Genomic DNA, 25,491 nt, shown 5'->3' on the forward strand with positions numbered 1-25,491 from the left:
CCCTGTCATCTCTAACATTTTCTGTTTTATATTTTAAGGTCCAATACAGCTGTGACATTCTGCGATTGAGGGTCCCTTCTGGATTTGACATCCTGTGATCTATATTCTAAGGTCCCTCCCAATTCCCATAGATTCTGACATTACATGATTCTTTCCAGGTGTCCACTGGGGAAGATAACCATTAGTCCTAACTCTACATGGCGTCAGGCTCACAGAATTCATCCAGGGCTCCTGTAGCTCCCAGAGATAAAATCATGTGTATCCAGTTTCCCCTGATTCCCCCAGAGGTGCCTTGTACAGGGCTGTCCTGGAAGATAAGGTAGTAATATGACCCTTAAACAGGTCATGAGAACACTACTGGTACTTTTCCTTCCCAGACTCCTCAGGGGTAGAAAACGTCTGGCCACCAGAAAAGGCCGGAGGTAAGCAATGCTAGAAATCCGCACTTCATGTAGAAGGTTCCCAGGGCCAGCATATACTCCCCCACCTCCAAGGGAGGAAGAGTGGACTGTGAAAGACTTCAAAGGGCAGCTGACCAGAGCTGCTTCTACCATCTTGGAGGGAGATGCCAAATGCTTGAATTATACAATAAAACTAGCCTGCTACTCATCTTACCTTCCAACCAGAGACCCTCTGAATATGCTAATTTCCAAACAGCTGGTCTGAAGTCTTAGATGAGGACAAATAATAGCAAGTATAAACTGCGTCCAGGTTTCATGCAAACCAATTTTTTTTCATGTTCGGGGAGGAAAGGAGTGCAACCTATAGTTAGAATAATGTGGTAATTCTTGGTCCCCTGTTAACATAGAATTCTTGCAAGAATCACCAAGGGCCCAAGCCAGCAGTGGAGGGAAAGACAGGATGAAGGACAGATCAGATATGAAACACAGCCCCTGTCTTTGGGGAAACAATGGGCTTATCCATCACATACCAACACCACCAGGAGATGCAGTGTGGAACGAAGTATTGACTGATGTCATTGTAGGATTTGTTTTTAAATGCGTGGATTTTTAAGAGACCCACCCATATAAACATACCAGTTAAAGTTGAAACCTTCAAGTGGAGAAGGCCCACATATGTGCAAACCTTGGGTGGATAAAGCCCAGTAACCAGCTCATGTCTATGTTAGCCATGTCCACTGGTAGGCTATTTCTGTCGTATGCTTCTATGTCACTAGGACTTCTGGTGACTGACCACACCACACTGGGTAAGGTCCAAACTTCTCAACCTACCCTCTGCACTCTGTCCTCAATCTAAATGTCTAATCCTGATTTTCCACTACTGCTCCTCACAGACCCTCTTCTTCTCCTGTCTCCCAGGCCAGGATCATTTCTGTTTCCACCACTTTGTTGGTGACATTCCTCCCAGTTGGAATATGCCTCCCCCATGCTACTTCTATAAAAATCCCATTCATCATTCATTCATTTAACAAATTTTTATTAAATGCATACTGTGTGCTTGGTGTACTGAGGGAGATAAGATGAATATACCATCCTCATGACTTCTACAGACTAGTAGAAGAGATAAGACGTTTACTTCAATAAGCATTTACTAAGCACCTACTGTGTTAAGATCTCTGCACTTGGTGTTGAGTGAAGCACAAAGCTCAAAAATCCCCGTGCTCCTGACCTTGCAGAGCTAGTGGTGAGTAGGGAGGCAAGACACCAACACAAATAACCACAATACACAGTGTTATGTAGTAAGTACGCAAGAGAGGTACAAAGTGAGGCAGGGGTGAGGGCGTCAGGAAGGGCTTCCAGGGGTAAGTGCCACTAGAGTTAGGCTTGAAACTGTCATGGAGTCTGGCGCTGATGCCATCATCTCTTGGCCTTCTCACATCTCCACCCTAATCCCCATAACTTTTTCATCACAAGATCTATTCTCCATTCCTTCATCCATCTCTGATGTGACTTGCCCTTGGTCACATGATACATTTCGAAAGGAGGATTTTGAACTAGGTCTTCTTGATTCCCAACACATCACCCATTATGGCACACTGCCCCTCGGGTAGGAAGACTGGTGATCTCCCTTATTGGGCTGTGACAGAAAGCGCTTCGTCATTCCTAAAGAGGTCTGCAAATGGGAGTTACTACAATCAGCTTAGTTGGGAAGCCCCCCACCCTAATGGAGAACAGAGCAGGTCCTGGAATGGACAATGTCTGGGGGGGGTCTGGGAGATAGAACAAGGAAGGACACGGAGGAAATTGGGCCCACGTGATCACTTTGCTTGGGCCATCAAACTGTGGAAGAAGCAGGATTCTTGGAACGGAAAGAGAGCCCTAGAAATGACCTCCAGACCAGACGCCGGGAGGCCTGGGTTCTAGGCTCGTCTCTGCTGCCAACTTGCAGCGTGACCTTGGCCAAGTCCCTTCTCCTCCTCTCTCTGCCAAATGAGGCTGTTGGGCCCGCAATTTCTCGAGCCCCTCTGGACGTTCTCTGAGTCTGTGAAGTACATGGGGGTCAGGGAGGCCCTTCATTTCTTGCCCTCTTTCTTCTCATCCTCCTCTACCTTGATGGCCACCGTGTCCACAGTATCCTTCTTCTTCTTCTTTTTGTCACCTGTTGGGGAGAGAAAGGTAACAGAAGGGAGAGAAGAGGACATGGGGAAGAGGAGGTGAATGAAGGACTGGACAGGTCACCCTCTGAGCCCACTGGGAACTCCCTTGATAACACACTCTCTCTCTTTCTCTGTCTCTCTCTTTCTCTGTCTCTCTCTCTCATGCTTTTATGTTTTCCAAAGCACTTTCCCACTTGTGTTCTCATTCGAGCCTCACACATGCCCCCCCACCCCGGGAGATATAGGGCAGCTGTCATTGTCCATATTCTGAATAGGAAGGAACTGATTCTCGGAGAAAGGAGGTCATAGGAATGTAGGATCATAGAGGTGAGAGGCCCCGGAGGCCATAGGGTTCAATCCTTTTGCCTTATAGATGATAATAACTAACATTCATATAGTGCTTACTGTGTGCCAGGCACTGTGCTAAGCTTCCTACAATTCTTATCTCATTTGATCCTCACAACAAACTTGGGAGGTGGGTGCTGTTACTACATCCATTTTACAGATGAGGAAATGGAGGCAAACAGTGCTTTAAGTGACTAGCCCAGGGTGACACATACAGTAAGCGTCTGAGGTCAGATTTAAACTTAGGTCTTCTGACTCCAGGCCCAGCACTCTATTCACCACAGAATCTTGCTGCCCCTTGAGTAAACTGAGGCCCGGGTAGATGAAGTCACCCAGGTGAGTACTACAATTCCAATCACACAGCATGAAAGGGACTAGAGACTAGGGCCCAGGTTTTCTGACTCCTAGTACAGTGGTCTTTCCTATTCACTACAACTATCTCCACCTTTCCCTGACCCTTACCCCCTGCCTGCCATTAGTAAAAGCTTCTTGAGATGGATAGAAGGCTGTCTGAGCCACCCAGGACAGATGGTCTCTTTCTGAATGTCTCTGAGAACTAGGACTCTACAGATCACCTCCTTCCTATGAAGTCCCACATCTAGCGAGTCCTTCTTTGGGTCTGATCACAATGCCTTCTGCTTCAGTTCAAGGCCTTCTCACTCTCCCTTGATCTGCCGTTCGGGGATACAGGAAACCAGGGCTGGGTGTCTGGCTCATACAGACTTTTCACAGAATCTGTCAATGATCCCATCATCCCTCAGCCTTCTCATCTCCTCCCTAATTCTTCTACCCCCTTCATCATAAGATCTACTTTCCATTCCTTCATTCATATCTGCCCCTCTTCTCTAGTCTTTCTCCTACAAGAAACAAAGACTGTCTTTACTGGAGGTCATCTGATCCAGTCTCCTGCCTCTGGCTAAGCCAATATTACAAGTCTAAAACCACAGCCTCCTGGGTCTTCCGAGGCCTCTGCCTTTCAACCCTCTCAACTCCCTAGAAGTTAGAAAGTTCTCTCTGGGCCTCAGTTTCTTAATCCATACAATAAAAGGTTAAACTATCTAACATATAACTAATATATATAGACTACATAATATGCATAATTAATATACAACAGCTAGCTAAAAGCTATCCAACATAGCTAAAGTTCCTTCCTTCCACCTCTAACATTCCACGTTCTATGTTTTAAAGCTCCTTCCAACTCTAAAAATCTGACTCCTTGGCCCATAGAACCCTAGACCTCAGAGACAATCTGATCTAAGCTAATCTGTACCTGACCAGGTGTCGCCTCTACAACGTTCCCACCAATGTGATCCTCTATCCTCCTCTCGAAGACCACTAGCAATGGGAGACTCCATTTCCCTTCTGGAAATCTCTGATTCAATTGAAATCCACTGTTCATATTCTATAACTCCAAGGTGGCCTCATTCTCCACCTTTTCCCCTAACCTCCCCTCATCAATTTCCTCTCCTCTTCTCCCCCCTATGTCCTTCATTGACTTGGTAAACATCAGGATGCTTTAATCTTGGCAGCTCTATATAGGATTGGTTTGCTGATTTCAGGTCTTTTGAACTGTCTGAAAAATCCTATTTTCTCAAGGTCAAATCAGATGCAGAAAGAACACTGGACATGAGGTTAGAGAACTTTAATTTAAATCTGGACTCTGTCGTTTGCTAATCTCGGGCAAGATTACAAATCTGGGTCTCAGGATCCTCATTTTACAGACGAGGAGGTTGGAACAGATGATCTGAAAATGTAGGTTTTGAGGTGGAGACCTCAGGTTTCAATTCTGGCTTTCGACTTCGCACCTGTGTGAGTTTGGGGAAGACACTTAACTTCTCTAGGCCTCAGTATTCCCCATCTGCAAAATGAAGGAGCTGGAACAGATGACCTCCGAGGTTCCTTCCAGTTGTAAAATCATGACCTTATGATCCAATGACCTCTCAGGTTCCCTTCCAACTCCAAAATGTTATGCTGTGGCTTCTTTGGGATTCCATTGCCTAGTCCAAATTCAGAATTTGAAGTAGGGTCCTCTGAACTCAAAGCGGGAGAGAAATTTAGTCACCCTCCATGTTGCTCACTCCAATTCTTACTATTGGTCCCAACTAGCCAGTTTTTTTCCTGGACAACAGACCCCCAAGTTCAGGGTCCTAGTCTGAGTTGTTCTTTTAACTTGTAACTCGAGTCTCCCTGCTACTCTCTTCCTTCACCCAACCAAGATGTGCCTTGGGAGAGATGGACAAGCTGGACAGTGAAAGGCCAGGAGGAAGGTGTGGAAGCAGCTGGCTGCTTAATCACAAGGGAAGAAGTCCTGTCTTCTTGGAAGTCAGGGAGAGGAGTAGGGAAGAAGAAAGAGGGGAGGGGGAGAGAGAGAGAGAGGAGAAGAAGAAGAGGAGGAGGAGAAGGAGAAGAAGAAGGAGGAGGAGGAGAGGAAGAGGAGGAGGAGGAGAAGAAGAAGAGGATGAGGAGGAGGAGAAAGAGAAGAAGAGGAGGAGGCGGAGAAGGAGGAGGAGGAGGAGGAGGAGGAGGAGGAGAAGAAGAAGAAGAAGAAGAAGAAGAAGAAGAAGAAGAAGAGGAGGAGGAGGAGGAGGAGGAGGAGGAGGAGGAGGAGGAGGAGGAGGAGGAGGAGGAAGAGGAGGAGGAGGAGGAGGAGGAGGAGGAGGAAGAGGAGGAGGAGGAGGAGGAGGAGGAGGAGGAGGAGGAGGAGCAGGAGCAGGAGAGGTAGGGAAGGAGAGGGGAGGAGAGGAAAGGAGACAAGCTGCTAGCTGCCCTGTGGGGTCATCTCATCCTCTTCCTTCACCACAGGCAGAGATCCAAGAGACTGGGACTGGGTGTGGCCCGAGAGAGGGGGCAGCCTGTCAGAGGAGCCTAGAGTACAAAATGAAGAGAGGTCAGCAAAGGGAGAAGAAACCACTGTGGAGGTTTGGGGGGAACCCCAGGAAACAGAAAGACTTAGTGGTAAGGGAGGTCAGCTCTGCCCCTGAGCACCAAGGTAAAGGAGGCCCGAGGAGAGCTTGTTATGAAGGGTTTAGGAAGCAAGACTATGGGACGGAAAAGTTGAAGGAGTCAACATGAAGTCACCCACTGAGCTCACAAACACGGCGCCGTTGGCTGCTCTTGGTAGCCATGCCCAAGCTCTTATCCCATTGGTTTTTGCCTGAGCTTTGTATTCTCATTTTCTCCGCAGACACCACAGAGGTCTCAGTCAGTCATCTATCTGGCATTTGCTGGGGTTTTGTCATTACAGCTCCCCAAATACTGATGTGGGGATTAGTCCTAGGATTCAGAATCCTGTGACCCATTCTCCCTCTCCCCACAAACCCATCGTGACTCGGAGTTAAGAAGATCTGACTGATACATTCTAGCAGCTTGATCACAGACAAATCACTTCAACTCTCTGAGACTCAGTTTCCTCATTTGTAAAATGAGGGGGATAGGGAAGATGATCTCTGTGGTCCTATGGGTCTATAGATTCAAGATTCCCGCCCCCCCCCCACTCTGAACACAGGATGAGCCCCGAGCAGTCCCTCTTGAGCGTGTTTCTAGCCTCCGAATCACATCTGAGAACTATGGCCCTGCTCTTTGCAATTTCAGCTCTGAGCTCCTTAGGTCTCTCTCCTCTTCTGAACCACCCAGGCCCTCCCTCCATCCCCAGCTTCACTCACTCAGTAACCACTCTACACGTGACAAAAACACTAGCGGGAAGAAAAGTTCTGCCATGCCAATCCACAATCACCAGCATCAAGACAATGATTGTGGACAGCTGTGCAAACACCAGATCTTCCCTTCACAGCTATCTATCTTCCCCCAGGGTTCTCGACCCTAATGGGAATTTGTGATGAAGGGGTTTGCTATAGAAGAATTTAGTGGCAATGGTGCACTTGGAATGCAGACTTTAGGGATGTGGAACTTTGGAGTGGAAGAGTCTTGGGGATGCAGAGGGACTTTGGGGAGGAAGGGACATGGGACAGGAATTTGGGCTGGGGGTGTCTGGGCCAGAAGGAAAGCCTCACTCACCTCCAGGAACTTCGGTTAGCTCAGTCAGCGGGGGCACGGTCTCTAGTTTGTCCGTGTACATCTTAGCTGCCCTCCTCTGCAGGTAGCGAGCCTCGATCTCCTTTCGGGTCCGGGGCACTCGGCAGTTGAAGACGCAGCATAGAGTGATGACTGTAAGGAGGGGAACAGAGACAGAGATGGAAGCAGGCCACGAGCTGGGCCAGAGGCCAGGAGTCCAGGGATAGAGAAGGAACCAGGTTTTTTCTGCCTGCATACTTGGCAGGCTCATCACAGACCCAGGTGAAGGAAATGGGTTGAACCACTGGGAGACTAGAACTCAAGCAAGGGATAGAAGGACTTGGGGGCTCTGGTTAGTACGATTCAGAGCTTCTGTCCCTGAGGCCTGTTATTTCAACAAGAGACAAGTTAGATTTTAACTTGTGTTGTATCTCATTACATTGTTTTTCTCGGTGTCTAGTTTCCCCTTCAGTCCAAGGGGTCCCTAAGGGCAGAGGTTGACTATCCCTCAAGCTAGAGGCTTTCTGAAGCCAGACTGGGGGCTCCCTAAAATTGTGGTTAAGACTTCTTTATTACTTCTCTCTCCCACTGGCTTCTGTCCAGGCTTTGCCCTTGAAGGTGACTCAACCTAGGCCTCCTACCGAGGGCCACATCTGGAGTGCCTGTGTCTAAGAGGTACAGCTGCTGGACATTTGTGATTTTGGGGGGTGGCGCAGTCTCTCTCCCTCACCTGCTTTCCTGGCTATAACTGCCCCCAAAACCCACAGGCTCAAATAGGGCTGAAATTTGTTGTCCTGGACCCAGTACAGCCTGTCCAGGCCTGGGCCTGGGCCACAGAACCAGCCCTGGGGAGCAGGGATGGGGGGAGAGCTGGAAGAGTCAGATCTTATTAAAAATCAGATATTGAAACTTCAGCTTTTAAGACAAAACCACTGAAGGCATGGGCTCAGGGTGTGGGGGCAGGGTAGTGTGGTGGAGACATTTTGGGGAATCAGCAACAGAATTAATAATTAAGAATCCTGTCACTCCTCAAAGGATTATAAGATTTAGAACTGGAAGGGCTTAAGATTATCTAGTCTGGTAATTCTCAGACTTTTTGGTTCCGAGATCCCTTGACAGTCTGAAAAAATTATCGAGGACCCTTGGATGTTCTTAAAAATTAGTGAGGACTCCAAAGAGCTTTTGTTTGGATTATGTCTAATAATATTTACCATATTAGAACTCAAAACTGATAAAATTCTAGCCCATTGTATATTAATATAAATAAAATAGTTTATGAAAACTAAACATATTTTTCAAAACCAAAAAAATACCAAGAAGACTGGCCATTGTTTACATATTTTTGCAAATCTCTTTAATGTCTGTCTTAATAGAAGACAGCTGGATTCTCATATCTGCTTCTGCGTTCAATCTGTTGCGATATGTTGTTTTGGTTAAATTATATAAAGAAAATGTGGCCTCGCACAGATATATAGTTGGAGGGGTATTTTAGTAGGCAAATAAGGTCTTGGTATTATTGTGGAAATAGCTTTGACCTCACAGACTCTCTGAAAGGGATCCCCAGAGGACACTTTGAGAAATGCTAATCTCATCCAAGCCCCATGATTTTAAAGAAGAGGGAACTCAGAATGAAATAACTTTCCAAGGGTCACCAAGCTAGTAAGTAGGAGAGCTGGGATGCAAAGCCAGGCCTTTTGTCTCCCGAGCCAAGCTACATTTCACTATACCACATGGAGACTGGCAATAGTCTAAGGGTGCGGACTTGGGGCCAGTGCTTAATCAGGTGGGCCAGGCCCTTCCTATGCACGGGCCCCTGCCTTCTCCTGCCTATACAGGCTCCAAACCTCTGCTTTCTTGATGTATTGGCAACATGCCGACAAACCAACTACATTTAATAGTATTGTCCCAACTTGGGCCCCATCACTCAGAGACGGAAGAACAATTACACAAAAATTAAGGGGAGTTTGTCCCTTCCAAAGGGACACCGGTGTTTGGATTACAAGGGCCATTAGGCACCTTATCCTTGCTGGGATAATAAATGAAAGTGTGTTTGCATTCCCACAAGTATGTCATTAACACATATGATCGTCTAGTGTTCTGCCTCTTAGCTCTAAACATTCTATGTTCTAAAGTTCTATGCTCCAGAATTCTAGTGTGTCCATTGGCATGGTCAGTTTGGGAGAGTGACTGTTTGTGGGGGAAATCAATTGAAATGATTTGTTGCTTTGGTCAAAATGGGCACACCCAGGGTGTGTATATAGTGGTAGGTACAAATGTATAAGCTGCCATCATTAAATGCATCATGAATTCGTGACTCAAGTGACAGAATGAATAAAAACTAGTAGACCCCTTGAGTCTCTGGGGAAGGGAGAGAGGAGGAAGGTGTGGAGGAAGCTAGATGCTGCATCTCGACCCTCAGATTGGTTTACAGTATGACCTGGAATCCTTGGTTTCCTTGGAGCTTACTTGCTGTCACCTCTGAAATAGGGAGATTATGACTTCTAAATCTGGACACCTATCCCCCAGCAGCCAGGCCACAGGGCTACACACTCCAAAGTTTAGATTTCTATGCACACACACATCCCACTATAGCAAGGAAAGGTCCAGGGGACTAGATTTCCCCCATTGCCATTTTCTCCCCATACACATTCTCCTTCACCCGGAGGCTCCAGTCTCCTCTGATACCATGCTTCCCCAAGTACTGGAGGGTTTGCCTTGGCCAACAGCACAGGGCTGGTTGCTAGACTGAGTTTCCCATCCTTATGGGGGCTACAGAGGAAAGGATGTCCCAGTCCTTAGAAAAATCAGAGTGACGCTGCGAAAAGACAGCTGGGAAAACCTGAGCCCTAACCACTTATTAGCCGGATGACCCTGGGCAAGTCACTTGTTTCTGAGCCTCTTTCCCCATGTATAAAACAGAGATAATAATACTAATAATCACAGGCGTGTTAAAGGTAAAATATTGTGCAGACCTTAATACTCTATAGAAATGGCCGTTGTTGTTACTCATTTAATAGACATTTAACAAAGTATAAATATGAGTTATTATTACCCAAGATTGACCATCATGATTATTATTCTTGAGCTAAAAACATCACCCGGCTTCTCTGTCTCAGGACCACCCCCATTCCTCCAGTGCTTGAGGGGAAGGGAGGAGCCAACACCCACTGCGCATGGAGCCTGGGGAGCTAGCAAGCTTCAAAGGAGCCCGTGCAGATGTTGGCCTCTGTCTCATACAGATGTTGCCAGGCTGGGGAGGGGTGTACAAACTAACTCTGTTTCTTCCCTTACTAACATTTGTTTGAGACGTGTCTGAATTAGTTTTTAGAAGAATAAAAGGCACAATTTTTTTCCCCTGGGGGAGCTGATGATATCAAGGCTAGCGGCAGCCTTTGACAGGTGACCTCGTATGTCCTTCTTCTCCACCCCCAGGACTGCATAAGGCTCATCACAGCAAGCCAGTGGTACAGGCCTTAGGTGGGGCTGAGAACGAAGGCAAAGTATCTGGTGTCTCCATTGTCTTCCCCAATTCTGGGATATCTAAGCAAACTGAAAAGAATCCCAGAATGGTGGGGCTAGCATGGACCTTACAACAAACAGAAGGTCAGAGCTAGAAAGAAGCTTAGAACACAGAATTCTCAGCTGGAAGGTATCTTAGAGATTATTCCATTGTCTTAGAGATTGTTCCATTTTGCAGATAAAGAAACTGAGGCCCAAAGAGAGGAAATGGCTCTCCCAAAGTCACACATCTAGTAAACTTCAACTCAGCTTCAGGTCACCCCTAATCAGTCACCGTCCAAATACCCTCACTCCCCATTTCTAGTTCTAGATCCATAGTTAAGCCATCTCTGTCATTCCTCTCCCAAAGGCTGTCAGGCTGCTCTCCTATGGCCCTACTCCCCAACCCTGTAACTTTCTCAACCAAGATACTGTGGGGATTAAAATTGTCCAGCCTACAGCAAGAGAGCCGATGGCGCTTTATTAAAGGGTCTGTGGTCCCCTCTGATGAAATGGACCTCTGATCTTCCTCATGATCTGAGATGACCCCTTCATCCAGGACCTTGTTTTTATAGGGTTTGATACCCAAATTTGCGAGAGAGGCATGGCAAAATATAGATTCTCATTGGTGGATAGACCTTGATCTTAAGGGCTAAAAAATGACATGTGGGGGGGGAGGGGTCACAGGTTGGGTGAAGCATGGGGCATCTCCACTGACTAAGTGGTCATAAGATGGTCATAACCTGCTCATGTTGGACAAGAGAGAATGGTCCAGAGGTACAAAATAAAGTGGGGGACTTTCCAAAGCATAGAGGCATGGACTTGGATGTGGAATTTGACCAAAATGGGATAGAGATGGCTTTGTCAGCATTCTTGTGGCTGCTCAAAGTGAGCCTCATAACTTGGTAAACAAGTAGTGAACATTACGTTAAAGTTTGATGCCCACTATGAGAACCTATCTATCCCTATGTGATTAATGTAAAATTTCAAACTGATTAATACTGATTGGAATAGAATAGGGATCCAAATGAATTATTTCTCACAATACCCTTGTATGGCCATCACTCTGCTACATGTGTTGTCTCCTCCTATTAGAATATAAGCTCCTTGAGGGCAGGGGCTGGTTTCACTTTTAGATTTCTATCCCCAGTAGGACTAGACATATAATAAGCAGTTAATAAATGCTTTTGGGGGGCAGCTAGGTGGCGCAGTGAGTAGAGCTCCTGCCCTGAAGTCAGGAGGACCTGAGTTCAAATCCAGCCTCGGACACTTGTCACACTTACTAGTTGTGTGAACTTGGGTAGGTCACTTAACCCCAATTGGCCTGCCTTCCCCCCTCCAAAAAAAATGTTTTTTTCATTCATTTACATAATGATGATAGGTCCACTGGGCGACGCCAAGACACACAAATAAACATGTAACTGGGAACCATTAGTGGAAATAGAAGTGTCTTTGGGTGGAGTCAGGAAGCTTGGGCTCGAATCCTGTCTTGGCATTCTGAGATTCTACTGGGGCAACATAGGTTTATACCCTGGGCAGGGGTGGGAAATGCAAGCAGAGAATTAAATACTTCACGGTGATGAGAGGATGATCTGGGAGGGGGGCAGAGCAGGTTAGGGAGACCCCCGGCATGCCAGATACTGTGCTAAGCCCTTTACAAATATCTCATTGGATCCTTACAACAGCCCCTGGGAGGTACATGTTATTATTATCCACGTTTTACAGTTAGAGAAACCAAGGCATAGAGAAGTTTAGTAATTTGCTCAGGGCCAAACAGCTAGTAAGTATCTGGGTCACATTTGAACTCAGATCTTCCTAACTCTAGGCCCAGTGCTCTAACCACTGAGGCACCCAACTACCTAGAGGTACGCAAGGTCATCTGTCAGGGGTTTCCTCTATCCCTGAAATGTTCAGTCTATAAGCAGTTCCCTCAGAGCCAACTGTGTGACCTTGGGAAAGTCACTTACCTTATGAAGCAGTGTGGTGTCAAGGAAAAACGGAAGAGGGATTAGATTTGTCCTATCTGGCTCCAGAGGATAGAACCAGAAGGAACAGGTGGAAGAAACTTCAGGTTCGATGTCAAGAAAAGCTTCGTAGTAACGAGAACTGTCCCAATGTGGAATGGGATGGGCTGCCTCTGTAGGAAGTGAGCTCCCTGTCCTGGGAGGCCTCCAAGAAGCAGCTGGATAGCGCTGTGTTGGGTGTGTTATAATGGGGATTCCTTTCATATAGGGATGGAACTAGAGGGCTTCTCAGGTCCCGTCCCCCGCCCCGATTCTCCAATTCTGCGATTCTTTGACCATCGGACCCAAGGACCTAGGTTTGAATCCCAGCTCTGACACTTCCTAGGGCAGGTCATTTAGCCTCTGGTCCTCAGTTCCCTGACTTACAAAATGTGAGTAATGATAGTCTCCCTCCTCTCCTCTGGGGACTCCTTAGGAGAACATTGTGTAAGCCTTTAAGTGCCATCTAAATGTAAGCTATTATTATTATCATCGTGGAGGCAGTAGGCTATTAGGGAGCCGGGCTGTCTCTGGGGAAGAGGAGGGCAGAGGAAGCAAAGAGACGTGATTCTCTTTCTCCTTCTTTGGGGCTCACTGAGAGCCTGCAGGGCCGCACGGAGGCCTGAGACGGTTTGTCTAATAGTACCGTGTTGTGAAACACATTTGAAGGAAGCGTGGCACCTCAGGGGGGAATGCAAGACTCAGCAGTACAGGATCCCCTCCCTGCCTGCCAGCTCTACTCTCTTCCCCAGGGGGCAAGGGAGTGCATGGAGAGGAGGGTCTATAAGGGGGTCCAGGGAGGGAGCCAGGGTTAGTGCAAAGGTACCATCAGAGAGAAAAGCAGAGGAGCTGGTGCCAAGAGGGGACACATGGAAGGCAGATGGGAATGTGGTCCTGGCTTCCTTCCCTGCCTCACACATCTGGATGGGGCCATCCCCCACCCCAAGAGGACGCACCCAATGACTTCATCCTCCCAGCACCCCGTGGTCTCTGCCACCCAGATTTCTTTAGCTCAGAGTGCAGAAGGGTCACTCACTGCCCCCCCCCCACTTCTCTGCTCCTGCTTGGAATTCCTTACTCTTTGGGTGCTCCAGGGTCCAACTTTTGGTCTTGGGGAAATCCCAATAGACCTCTCCCCAGACTCAGTCCCCTGCCCACAGGAGGTGGTAGAGCAGAAAGAGACTCTTGAACTAAAAAGTGGCAGGCTTGTTCTATCCCTGACACTAAAGAGCTCCAGGATGGAGCCCCAGGATGGAGTCAGACTTTGTACAACTCCGCCTGACTTAAATCCAATTCATGCACTAGTCGGGACATCACCCCGTGATGTCACTGGTCCTCTTCAAAAACTAAGGACAGATTGACAACAAGGGGCTAAGCGCTATGGTAGGAGCTGGAAATGCAAAGACAAAAATAAAACGAGTCCCTGCCCTCACGCAGCTCACATTCCATCAGGGGGAGTGTGTACAAATAAAAGTATATAAGATACGGATTTCATGGGGCAAGGAACTCCTAAGAAGGTGATTTCATTGGTGTAAGGAGCTCTGAAGAAGGAGATTCCCTTTGCCGGAATCGAGCAGCACCCATTTGGCCACCTAGAGTCTTGCTGGGTTGGTAGGAACACTGGTTCCCAGCAGGGACCCCAGTGGGATTGAGGCTGCATTTCTCAGGGCGGAACTTGGGGTTAAGTGACTCTTCCTGACTCCAAGGTCTGCCCTCTACCCTCTGTAACACACTGCTGCCTCTCTTCTGCAAAATAATAATATTAATTAATGATAATAAATGCAAAAACCAAGGCTCAGAATAATGAAGCCACAGGTACCTTTTACGAGGCAGGCTTTGGATTGAAGTCTTCCCGATTCTGAGGCCGGTTTTCCACACACTTTACCATGGGGCCTCCCATATATAAGATATATAAAAAATAAATACAAGGTAACGGGAAGCAATTGGCAGGTTAGGGTCAGAAAAGATCTCATGCAGAAGATGGAACCCGAGCTAAATGTCTGAACTAAGGGAACATGGACTCTGAATGAAGACGGGGCCAATGACAAGAAAGCTGAGGCTAACCTAGGATGGGGTTCCCAACCCAAGCTGTAAGTGAGGGTGTGTGGGGCATTCTGCCAGATGAGTCTCTGTTCTTCAGGGGCATCCCATCTGGCACCTCTGTGCAGACACCATCCCCGCTGGGTTATTGTAAATCAGGAACACTTTGAATGCCAAAGGCCTTGACTTCTTCAACCCATGAACGTAAAAACCTGCTGCCTCTCTTTTCTCCTCTTTCTCCATGGATCCTGTACCTCCCATCCCTGAACTCTCCCTTCTCTGGGGCTTGGCATCCCATTTTCCCTGAGCCTTGGAGAGCTACCAACCAGAGGTTTTCAGGATGGAGAGAGAAAAAGGCCAAGCCTGAGAAGACCAGGGTTCAATTCCCAGGCCTGCCAGTGACTCACTGTATGACTTTGAAAGTTACCTCATCTCTCTAGGCTGCCATTTCTTCACCTGAAAATGGGAGCAATCGATTCGATGAATCTTTAAATTTCTATCCAGCTTTAACATTCCACATGTTTGCCAGTACCTTACAGCTCTAGCACAAGAGGCACCACAGCATAGTGGATAGAGAACCAGTCTTGGTGCGAAGAAGATCTGAGTTCAGGCCCTCCTCCTACACTTACTGGACACATCACCTTGGGCAAGATGCTTAACTTCTCAGAGCCCTATACAAGTCTAAAAAGCCATAAATTGCAGAGAAGGGGCTGATCTGTATTGGTAGAGTGACTTTGTGCATCTGGAAATTCCTGTTACTAATAATATCACACATCCAGTCCCTATACCGATTGGTCTATAGGATAGTATGAGACGGGAAAGACTGGGAGGGGTAGGGAATGTGCTGTGACTAAAATGGATAGTCCTGGGTTCAAGTCTCCACTCTTTTACCGATCCTGTCACTCTGAACAAGCCACTCCCCCTCACCCGGTCTCCCGTTTCCTCAACTGCCAAATTGCCAAGATAATCTTCATACTGCCTTTAGCACTGGACTGTTTAGAGATAAAGGTCATGAACATACTTGTTTAAAAAAAAAACCCAAACATTAGAATGTTTATTTAAGTGTGCGCTATTATCATTGTCAAAAGCAGCTTCCTCGACTGATCCTCTGCCCCACACCACACCTGCAGCTGGGCAGTCTTGTCCCTCCAACCCCCAGCACTGACACCCTGCCTTGGACAAGCCAGGTTCACTTTGCCATGAACCCTACCCAGGCAGAACTAGAAGGAGAATCGCATGCCAATCCCAAGCAAAGACAGCCTTCCAAAGGCTGAGAGAAACCGCTGGAACGGAGGCCCCTGTGGAATCGTGGAAGGAATGAAGGCAGAACTGGGAATCGCTAGACCTGCGTTCTGGTCACAGCTGTGACACTTGCCGTGTGAACTTAAACTAGTCATTTTGTGCCTCTCTGGACCTCAGTCGGCTCGTCTGTAAAGTGGGGATAATAACCCTTGTTCTAGTTGGTTAGTTACTTCACAGGATTCTCACGGAGAGACCAGTTCATAAGCAGCAAAAACTCTACAATACCAAGGATGAAGACTTAGATTTAGACACAGAGTTTAGGGGCCATAGAGCCCACAGTGACTGAATTATCTGGGCCTCAGGGGATGACAGGCAGAATCCGCTACATCAGTAAAGCTCAGGAGCCAGAGAGGAGGTACCTTGGACCTGCCTAATTTTACTCGGAACTCAGTGAGTCATCGGAGGGATATGGCATCGGATAAAATGCGGTCATTGTGAGACTTGGGAGGCACATCTAACTGCAGAGGGCTTTCCGTCTTGGTCCCACACAGTTCGCCCTTCTTTCCTTATCTGGGTATTGGCCCTTTAAGTGGGAACTGGGGGTGAGGGTGGGGTGGGGGAGTGGAGGGGGAGAATCATCAACTGGGCATTCTGGGGACAGAATGACAGGAATCCCTTCCCAACACCGGGCCCCATAATTATAGTAATTACCCTGAGGCAACCTTCCTTGGCAAAGAGGGCTCGAGTCACTGGGCAGAATCCTTCCTACCGCCCCCATTGCCAGTTTCCTCCATCCCACAGACCCCAAACAGGGACATTTTGAGCACCAAAAGGTGCCAGAAACAACTAGGGGCCTGCTGTGGTTAGTCAACTAGCACTTACCAGAATTCCTCCATTGCATGGTGTGCGACTAGCATTTACATAACTTTTCAGCCCTAGTCTGTACGCCTTCCACAGGTTGCCTGCCTGCAACAAACGCGACCTTCTCATCTGCCGCCCACGTGCCGTTTGGAGCAGGCAGCCCAATCACCGACGAGGCTGCTCAGGTCTCTGTCCTCCGGGGGAGTCTCCCCTCAAGCCCACTGCCCCTCCACTCCATCAACCTACCCCCTATGCTATCCCTGAGCTCTGATAGCAAGCCCCTCTACCTCCGGGGCACATAAGCCCGGGACACCGTCTGGCTCTGTGGTCAGTTCTTCGTTTTTGAAGAGGACCAAGGACATCAAGATGTGATGGGTGATGTCTTGATTGTCTTTGGACCTAAGTGAGGATCGTAGGACCAGAGATTTGGAGTTAGAAACTTAGAGTCCTTCTAGCCCCACCCTCTCATTTTTACAAATGAGGAAACTGAGACCAGGAAAGGATAAGAGACTTGCCTTGGGTCAAATGGCTGGTATTTGAACCCAGATTCTCTGAGACGAAATTCAGTTATTCATCCTCTATACCGAGCTGCCTTGTATGAGGTGAAGAGAAAATTTGGGGTGGGGGGAGATGGGAAAGAAAAGGTAAAACAGACTAGGTAGCAAAGATAGGAAGCAAGGTGGGGGAGATAGGGTGGGGAGAATCAGGGAAGACAAGGAAAGAGAGGGTGGGGGAGCACGGGGTCTTAGCATGGCAAGAGGAAGGGTAGGGGGCACTACTTACTGATAGACAGCACAAAGAGGGAAAATATGCCAACCACGTGCCACAGGCGCATGTCCCAGAAGACGACGGTCTCCTTGGTGAGAGGGGGAGGTTTGGGTTTTGGGGGTGCTGTGCTGGGCTGCAAGAGACAAGAGAAGGGAGAGAGAGCTGAGAGAGCCACAGAGGAGGAGGCAGGACAGAGGGACGTTAGGGAGCCCAGGGACTCCCCACCCACCCTCCCTCTCACTCTCTGCCTGAGTTTCAGTGGGCTCAGCCATTGAGAGGATCCCAGAGCCATAACTTCCCATGCTATCACCAGGGGCACACAGATAGCCCAGGGCCGGCAGCACCAGGTGGTTCTTTTGATAACAAATCCAATTTGAGGGATGTGTGGGAGGAGACCTGGTGGAGAGTCCTTAATTTGATTCGATTCAATCCAATTCAATTTATTCTAGCTTGCTATGTACTAGGCACTGTGGATTAAAAAAAAAAAAAGAACAAGAAGTAATCCCTGCTCCAAGAAGGTTACATATTGCTGGATGTGGGGGACAGGACGTTGAATCTCTGGACACAAGGTTTGCATGAGTAGAGATTCCTCTTCTGTTGGGGGAGGCGAGAGAGGAGCTCCCCTAGAGCGAGTAATTTCTTGTTTCAAATACTTATTCTCCAATTGTTGCTTGCTAGCACCCTAGGGCTCTAGCTACAATCCACAGGCCATTGGGTTACAGGACCCCAGAGAGTCGGAAGGGACCTTAGAAATCAATGAGTCTAACCTCCTCTTTTTACAAATAGGGAAGCTTAGGTCCAGAGACAGGAAGGAATTTGTCCAAGGCCATACATAGCATTAGTGACAGAATCTGGATTGATCACTAGGGTTTATGACTCAATGCTGTCCCTCACTGTGCCACATTACCCTGGAAGGGATTTCAAGACCGATTATGTGATCTGGGACTCAGTTTCCTCCTCTGAAAAATGAGGGGATTGAACTAGATGAGTCTAAGTTCACTTCTAGCTCTGAAATTCTACGTTCTGAGTTCTAAGGCAGCTTTGACATTCTGTGTTCTAAGGTTCCTTACCACTGAAATTCTATGCTCCTAAATGGAGCAAGAGGGTGGTAATAAGGCTCCAAACTGGTGTCTGTATTGACCTTGGCCATATTTCCTGAGACTGTGCCTCTCCCACTCCAGCTCATCCCACAGACATTCACATAAAAATCTTCCTTAGAGACCCCTACTATTCTGCTGCCCAGGTCAAAGCAACATGGGAAAGTTTAAGACCTTAGTCAGGAGTCTCTATAATACAGCTCTGTTTTGAACCTTCTCCCAATCAAAACCTGTTCTCTGGAAAGGGCAATGAGGTCGGTCACTTCTATGCCCCTGATCCACCTCCTCCTCAGAGAGGGGCTCCTGGGGGGTAGGAGACAGTGCCTTTGCCTCTCTGAAAGTCTATAAAATGAAAGAGTGGTCCTAGGCATGTCAGGCATCATGGACCGCTTTGGCCGTCTTGTTTCTCAGAACCATGCTTTTAATGCATAAAGTAGAATCCATCTGATTATGACGGAACCCGATTCTATGGAAATTAAGTTATCAAAATATTATGATTTTTTAAAAGTTCCCAGACCCCCATGTTAAGAACCCCTGGACTCCATGATCTCTAAACACTCTTCTTTTTGTAAATCAGGCGGGTCCTAATTTGCTACTTCTAAACTGATAGCTTAGGTGATAAAATCTGCTAATCCCTCTGGGCTTCGTTTACTTTGTCTGTAAAATGAGGGGAGTTCACTAGGTCTCTAAGATTTCCCCCATGCTCTAAATGGTCTGGTTTAGGACCAGCTCCCTCAGATCAGGGGAGAAGCCTTCCCTCTCATACCTACAGCTTCCTCAAAGTCACCTGAGCTCTCAATATCCTGGTACAGAGGGCTTGCTGGTCACAGAACTGGGAAAAGACCGAGAAAGGGAGAGTTTGGGCTGGCTGGTTTCTCTTTCAATCCATTGCCCGTTTCCCTGAGGCACTGGACACACCCAAAGGGCTTGGCACAGACCTGTGCCTATGCCAACTTCCTCATTTCCCACCTCTCGACACATGGAAAAGACCATCAGGAGGCCCGATGGTGGGAGACAATAGAATGTCCTGATGGTGGGAGACAATAGAATGTCCTTTGGGTCTAGGGTAATTGGGAGGAGAATTAACCCTGAGGATGGGGGCTGGGCAGGGGACACCAAACATCTGGATGATTCTTCTTTCTACGATATAAAGGGAGGACAGACCCTTCAGGGAAGAGGAACGAGACCACCCACCCTCAAAGAAGGCTAGAAAGGACATTGGATCAAAGAGTGTGAATTGGAATTATGGCCTTAACAATAGCAACAGTGGTAATAATAAAAATGATAATTATTATCCTTACAATCATAGCTCCGAGTCCTAATTCTTCTCCCCTAATAATAGTTCACATTTATATATGGCTTTAAGGGAAGTGTACAATGAACTTTCTTCACAACTTTCCTGGGAGGTAGGGAAGGCAAGTATTATTACCATCACCCCCATCTTACAGATGGGGTAAATGAGGTTCAGAAATCAGAAGGAATTTGCCCAGGGCCGAACAGCCTGTAATTATCTAGTAGGTGCAAGAAGCCGGGTACTACCCAGGTCTCCTGGCTCCAAGTTCAGTGTTCTACCTGGCTGGAGGGGAAGGAAGGGGGGCCTGCCACCCTTCCCCATCCCTCAAGTAATGGATTCTCACGAGAGCTAATTGCCATCCTCTGGAAGAGATGAAAGCCAATGGATGAGCTCTCTCTCTGTACCAGGGTCTGGGGCAGCTGTTAACATCTACGGACCACATCTGCCCTCTGGTGGTCGAACGAGTTAACACCAAGGTTCTTCGAGAATTTTCTGAAAGACAAATACACTGTCCTACAACTTAGCCTGGACCAGGAACATCATGGGATTTATTCATTCATTCATGCATTCATTCATTCATTCGTTTGTTCGCTTGTTTGTTTAGGCGAGGCAATCAGAGTTAAGTGACTTGCCCAGGGTCACACACAGTTAATAAGTGTCAAGTGTCTAAGGTCACATTTGAACTCAGATCTTCCTAACTCCAGGGCCAGTACTCTGCCACCTAGCTGCCCTGACATCATGGGATTTAGAACTGTCAGGAACCTTTAGGAAGATCTACTCCAACTCCCTCATTTTAGGGAAAAAGAAAACAAGTCCCAGATTGGGGAAAGTGACTTACTAAAAAATGTAAGCTCCTTTGGGCAGAATAATTAATAATAAATATACATATATTAATAATAATAATAAATTAGTATGTGTATATATGTATATAAATATATGTGTATGTATGTATGTGTGTGTATATGTGTATGCATATGTGTGTGTATATATACATATATACATATATATATATATATATATATATATGCTCATTTGGTCCTTATAGCAACCTTGAGAGGTAAGTACTGCAATTATCCTCATTTGAGAGATGGGGAAACTGAGGCAGACAGTGCTTAAGTAACTTGCCCAGGGTCCCACAGCTACTGAATGTCTAAGACAGGATTTGAACTCAGGTCTGACTCCAGGTCCAGTGCTCCATCTACCACATGGCTGAGTTGCTTAACTGTCTTTCATATGTGTATCCCCAGGGCTAAGGATACTGTCTTGCATGTAGTAGGTGCTTAACTACTGCTTATCGAATGGGATTGAATTGCCCCAGTTTGCATAGGTAACAAGGAGCCAGGTTTTGACTCTGAATCCAATACTCTTGCTGCCCTCAAGGAATCATTTCTCTCCTCTGCATACTTCCTCCTGAAGACAGGGGAGCCTGGGAGGCCCTTTTTTTGGGTCTTGCTGTGGATGACACTATTTAAATCTTCACTCCTGTTTTGGCTCTGACCCTTACAAGCTAAATGACCTTGGAAAAGTCTCTCTGTTTCAGTTTCCTCAGCTGGAAAATGGGACTCATAAAACCCATAGTACTTACTTCACTGGGTTGTTTGACACCAAATGAGAATAAGTCACTGTGTATAAACCACTTAGGGGACCAATGCCTAGGAATTCCAGCACGTGGGGGCAAATTCCATTTTCAAGGTCAAGGGAGAGGTACAACAGCTCACCCGGAACTCAGAAATAGACCAAGTCCACGTGCTGCTGATCTCCAGTGGACCCCGTGAAAGATTGGGGGTAGGTTTCCCAAAGCAGCAGGAGCAGCAGCAGCAGCAGCACTCAGTCCTGATTGAGTACAGCTGCTTTGCAAGAAGGAGCTGCCTAGCCCAAGAGGGGCTGGACATATTGGGCTGTTGGGCCAGCTGGTTATCCTCAACACACGTGGGTTGATCGATACTCTAAACAGATACTTGGTTAAGCTCCTCCGGATTTTATTTGTCTCTCTCACTGCAGGATGTCAGCTGAGAAGAGTATGCTCTTTATAAGAAGAAAGAAGGTGCTAAGAAGTTTCTTTGAATCCATTTCAACCCCAGACGCAGGCCCACGGGGTCCAAGCTTCTGGGAGAGGGCCGGGGGGGGGGGGGGGGGGGGGGGGGGGGGGGGGGGGGGAGGGGGGGGGGCAGATCCTGGACATGGTGACTGGATGATGTCTGAAGGAGAAGGGGCAGCTGTGCCACGAGGCACAAGGCTGGTGGAGGACCGCCAGTGGCAGAAAATGCAAGGGCAGGATTTTTTTTTTTTCATCACAATTTCCCACCAATGTATAATGTGTCCATGAAGGTAAATGGACAGAGCCTTATGGAAATCTAGCTGGGAGGCACGTGGGTAGGGAAACCTTTTTCCCCAGGGTCTTTTACACCTTTGGATTGGAGGCCTTGATGTCCTTGGTTATCAAATAAGAGACTATTTGATTGAATTATATAATATTTGTAAAGCGCTTAGCACAATGCCTGGCACACAGTAGACATTTAATAAATAAATTCAAATAATAATAAACTTATTTAAATTTATATTTACTTAAACAAATACATTTAATAAATAACTATTCCCTTCCCTTCCCCTTGGTATCTTTAAAGAGCAGTCTGCATGCACATTTGCTTTCTGCTGCCCTTCTAATCCTCACAGCTCTCCATGGGCAAAACCACTGCCCTGCTCCTGGGCAGCCTCTGAAGGGTCAAGCTCTTTGAGCATATCTGATCTCATTACACTTTATTCTTCCTCTTACCCTTATCATTAGCTAATTCTGATGCCATTTATTTGTGCCCATGGGTGATCTCCCTCAATTCAAGTCACTAAACACTTATTTTACTTGTTATAGCCCCTGTGAAGGGCAGGGAGGTCTGGGTGGTTGGTGTTTCTTGTACAAACAACAGGTCCCAGGCCTCAGGGCCTCAAGGTGTTGTATAAACAACGGGCAGGGACCTTGGGAAGCTTAAAAACTTAATGGGGAGGAAGATGTACACAAATAACTGAGTAAGAGCAGGGTCTGAGCCTAATCTAAACTTTGCATCTGCACCAGGTCCCAATGCAGTTCCTGGAACAGCAGGGAGGGGCTTAATTAATTAATGCCCTTTGCATTGAGTTCTTCACCTCTGAAGTTCCCACAGCAAAGCAGCCTAGCCTGGTCCTGCCGATCTGAGCTGCCAACAATAATAATCATCCCACACATTTATAGAGGCCTTGACAGTTTACAAAGCACATTATCACATCCCGGTGGATGCTCCCTCCGAGCTACCGCCCACATCTTCCTAGGGTTTCTGGGAGAAGAATGGGAAGGACAATCCACCGCCTTGCCCCAGCCTCTGCAGACTCCACACATCCACACAGTCAGTGCAATTCAAGTAGATCCAGTAAGCATTGGTGAAACAGCTAGATGCAAGATAGGTGAAACAGGTAGGTGCAAGGGTCTGGGTAGGCAATAGGGATGCAGAGCCAGTGGGTGCTCCATACTGGGCAGATGCACCGACTTAACAGACAAGTAAACCTAAGTACTGGAAACCTACTGTGTACGGGTCATTGTGCTGGCTCCTGGGGGAGAGAGCCAAGTTTAAGTAAAGCACAGTCCTGGCCTCTAGTCAGAGGAGGACCCAAACACAAATCATGGAGATTCCATTGAACAAGTATTTACCAAGAACTGGGCACTGAACCAGAAATGAGAGCAGCCCCGGTCCTCAAGGGGGTTACATTCTACTGGAAGAAAGCATGTGAACAAATAACTCAATACAGAATACAGGGAAAGTAATTTGGGGAGGGCGTGCTAATATTGGGGGCTTGTGTAAAGGGTGACAATCTAGTCTTGAATGGTGCTAGCAATTCCAAAAAGTGGAGGTGAGGGGGAAGACCATGGCTACTACAGGATGAGAGCATCAGAGAGAAGCCACCCAACCGAGTGGGAGGGGAAGCCCCGGGAGGCAGGTCTTCTGCTGGGGGCTTCCTTTGTGATCCCAGAGGTAGAGCTGGAATGGGTCCTAGAGATCCATCCAAGCCCACCTCCTCAATTGAGAGATGATGAATGAAGGCCCAAAAAACTTGAGCAACTTGTCTTGTACTTTTTCCAATACATCATATCATTGAAACTTAGCACCATGCTCAAGACAGAGCCTATTCTGAGTATACATGAGCGTGTGTGCATGTGTGCGCGTGCGCACACACACTCGCACACAAAACCTCACTACCACCCTGGGTTTACACCTCGTATAGAGAACAGGTCACCTTGAGTTTGGGCCCAAGGCTAGAGAATGGGAGCCCTGGGCAGGCCTTGGAGGAATCTCCAGAGCTCACTAGAATCTAAAACAGCTAAGAGTGGTCTGATATTAGGAATAACTGAGACATGGAAAAGGGAAATGTGTGCGCAAGTGTATATGCATGTACTGTATGTTTGCATACATGTGGAGATATTGCACTCATGTGTGTTATGCATATACATACATATACATACACATACATACACACACATAGGATATTCCAAAATTCTTAGTATAATTCTAAGACTTTTGGACACACTGTGTATGTGTAGTGTATATACACACAGATATGTGTATATTTGTGTACACATATATGGGCCACTAAGTGGCCCTGTGTGACCCTGGACAAGTCACTTAACCCTGTTTGACTCCCTTTCCTCATCTGTCAAACGAGCTGGAGAAGGAAATGGAAAATTGCTCCAGTATCTTTACCAAGAAAATCTCAAATGGGGTCGTGAAGAGTGAGACACCACTAAAACAACTGAATAATAACTACTGTATGTGTGCATATACGTACATACATACACAGAGAGAGAGAAGCTTAGTTATGCAGATAACTAAGATAGAGCACTGGGTCTGGATTCAGGAAGATCTGAGTTCAAATGTGACCTCAGCCACTTACTATGTGACCCTGGTCAAGTCACTGAACCTCTGTTTGTCTTAATCTACTAGAGAAGGAAATGGAAAACCACTCCAGTATCTTTGCAAAGAAAACCCCAAATAGGGTCATGAAGAGTTGGACATGCCCGAAAATGACTGAACAACATTTGTAAGCCTATATATAGTGTCCCTAGGCTAAACTATGAAGTATCATGGTCACCTCTTTCATCTCCCTATCCTGCTCCCACTTGGCCATCTTCCTTCCCTTATAGAAGCCACCCCCACCCCCACCCCCAACCAAGACAGCCCACCTAGGTCTGTGCTCTCATGTTCCTCCCCTACCCTCTTCACAATCAAAATTTCCGTTTGCTCATTGTCTTACGCTCAGACATCTGACAAATGAATTTGCCACATTATTAATTGATAATGTTATCCCACTGCTCCCAGGGTCACTTGACCCAAGCAAACCGAGATGGTAACACCTAATGGATCTCTAATGGAAGAATTTCCGGTACTAGTAAATGGATTGTGAGCATATTTGGGGGCAGAAGGGCCTTCTTGGCGCATGATGAGAACATCATAGCTTTCTCCTCAGACTTTCCCCTCTTCCAAACTTTCCCATTACCGTCCAGGGCACCACTCTCCTCCCAGTTTCCCCAGTCTGGCAACCTCATGGTCACCCTTGCCTCCTCACTCTCACTCAGCCCACATATCCAATCCACTGACAAGGCTTGTCATTTCTATATTCATAACATCTCTTGTACGTGTATCCCCTTCTCTGAGCTCCTGCAGCAAGCACCCTAATCCTCGCTTCCTTATCATCTCTCAAATGCAATAGCCTTCTAATGATCCCCCACCTCTTATGTTTGTCCCAGCTCAGTCA

At 47.1% G+C, this 25,491-nt stretch overlaps 1 protein-coding gene across 1 annotated transcript in view; it reads right to left on the minus strand.

The window, feature by feature from the left end:
• Window positions 1-5,660: 5,660 nt before the first annotated feature.
• Window positions 5,661-25,491, minus strand: part of TMIE (transmembrane inner ear) — a 31,085-nt gene continuing 11,254 nt past the window's right edge. The window contains exons 2-4 of the mRNA XM_036737519.1: window positions 17,341-17,458; window positions 6,917-7,066; window positions 5,661-5,767 (exon numbers count right to left, since the gene is read on the minus strand). Coding sequence (XP_036593414.1) covers window positions 5,661-5,767; window positions 6,917-7,066; window positions 17,341-17,458 — 375 coding nt within the window. The remainder of the gene's footprint in view (window positions 5,768-6,916; window positions 7,067-17,340; window positions 17,459-25,491) is intronic.

Source organism: Trichosurus vulpecula, chromosome 9 (assembly GCF_011100635.1).
Source record: "Trichosurus vulpecula isolate mTriVul1 chromosome 9, mTriVul1.pri, whole genome shotgun sequence".
In the NCBI taxonomy this organism is placed as follows: Eukaryota; Metazoa; Chordata; class Mammalia; order Diprotodontia; family Phalangeridae; genus Trichosurus; species Trichosurus vulpecula.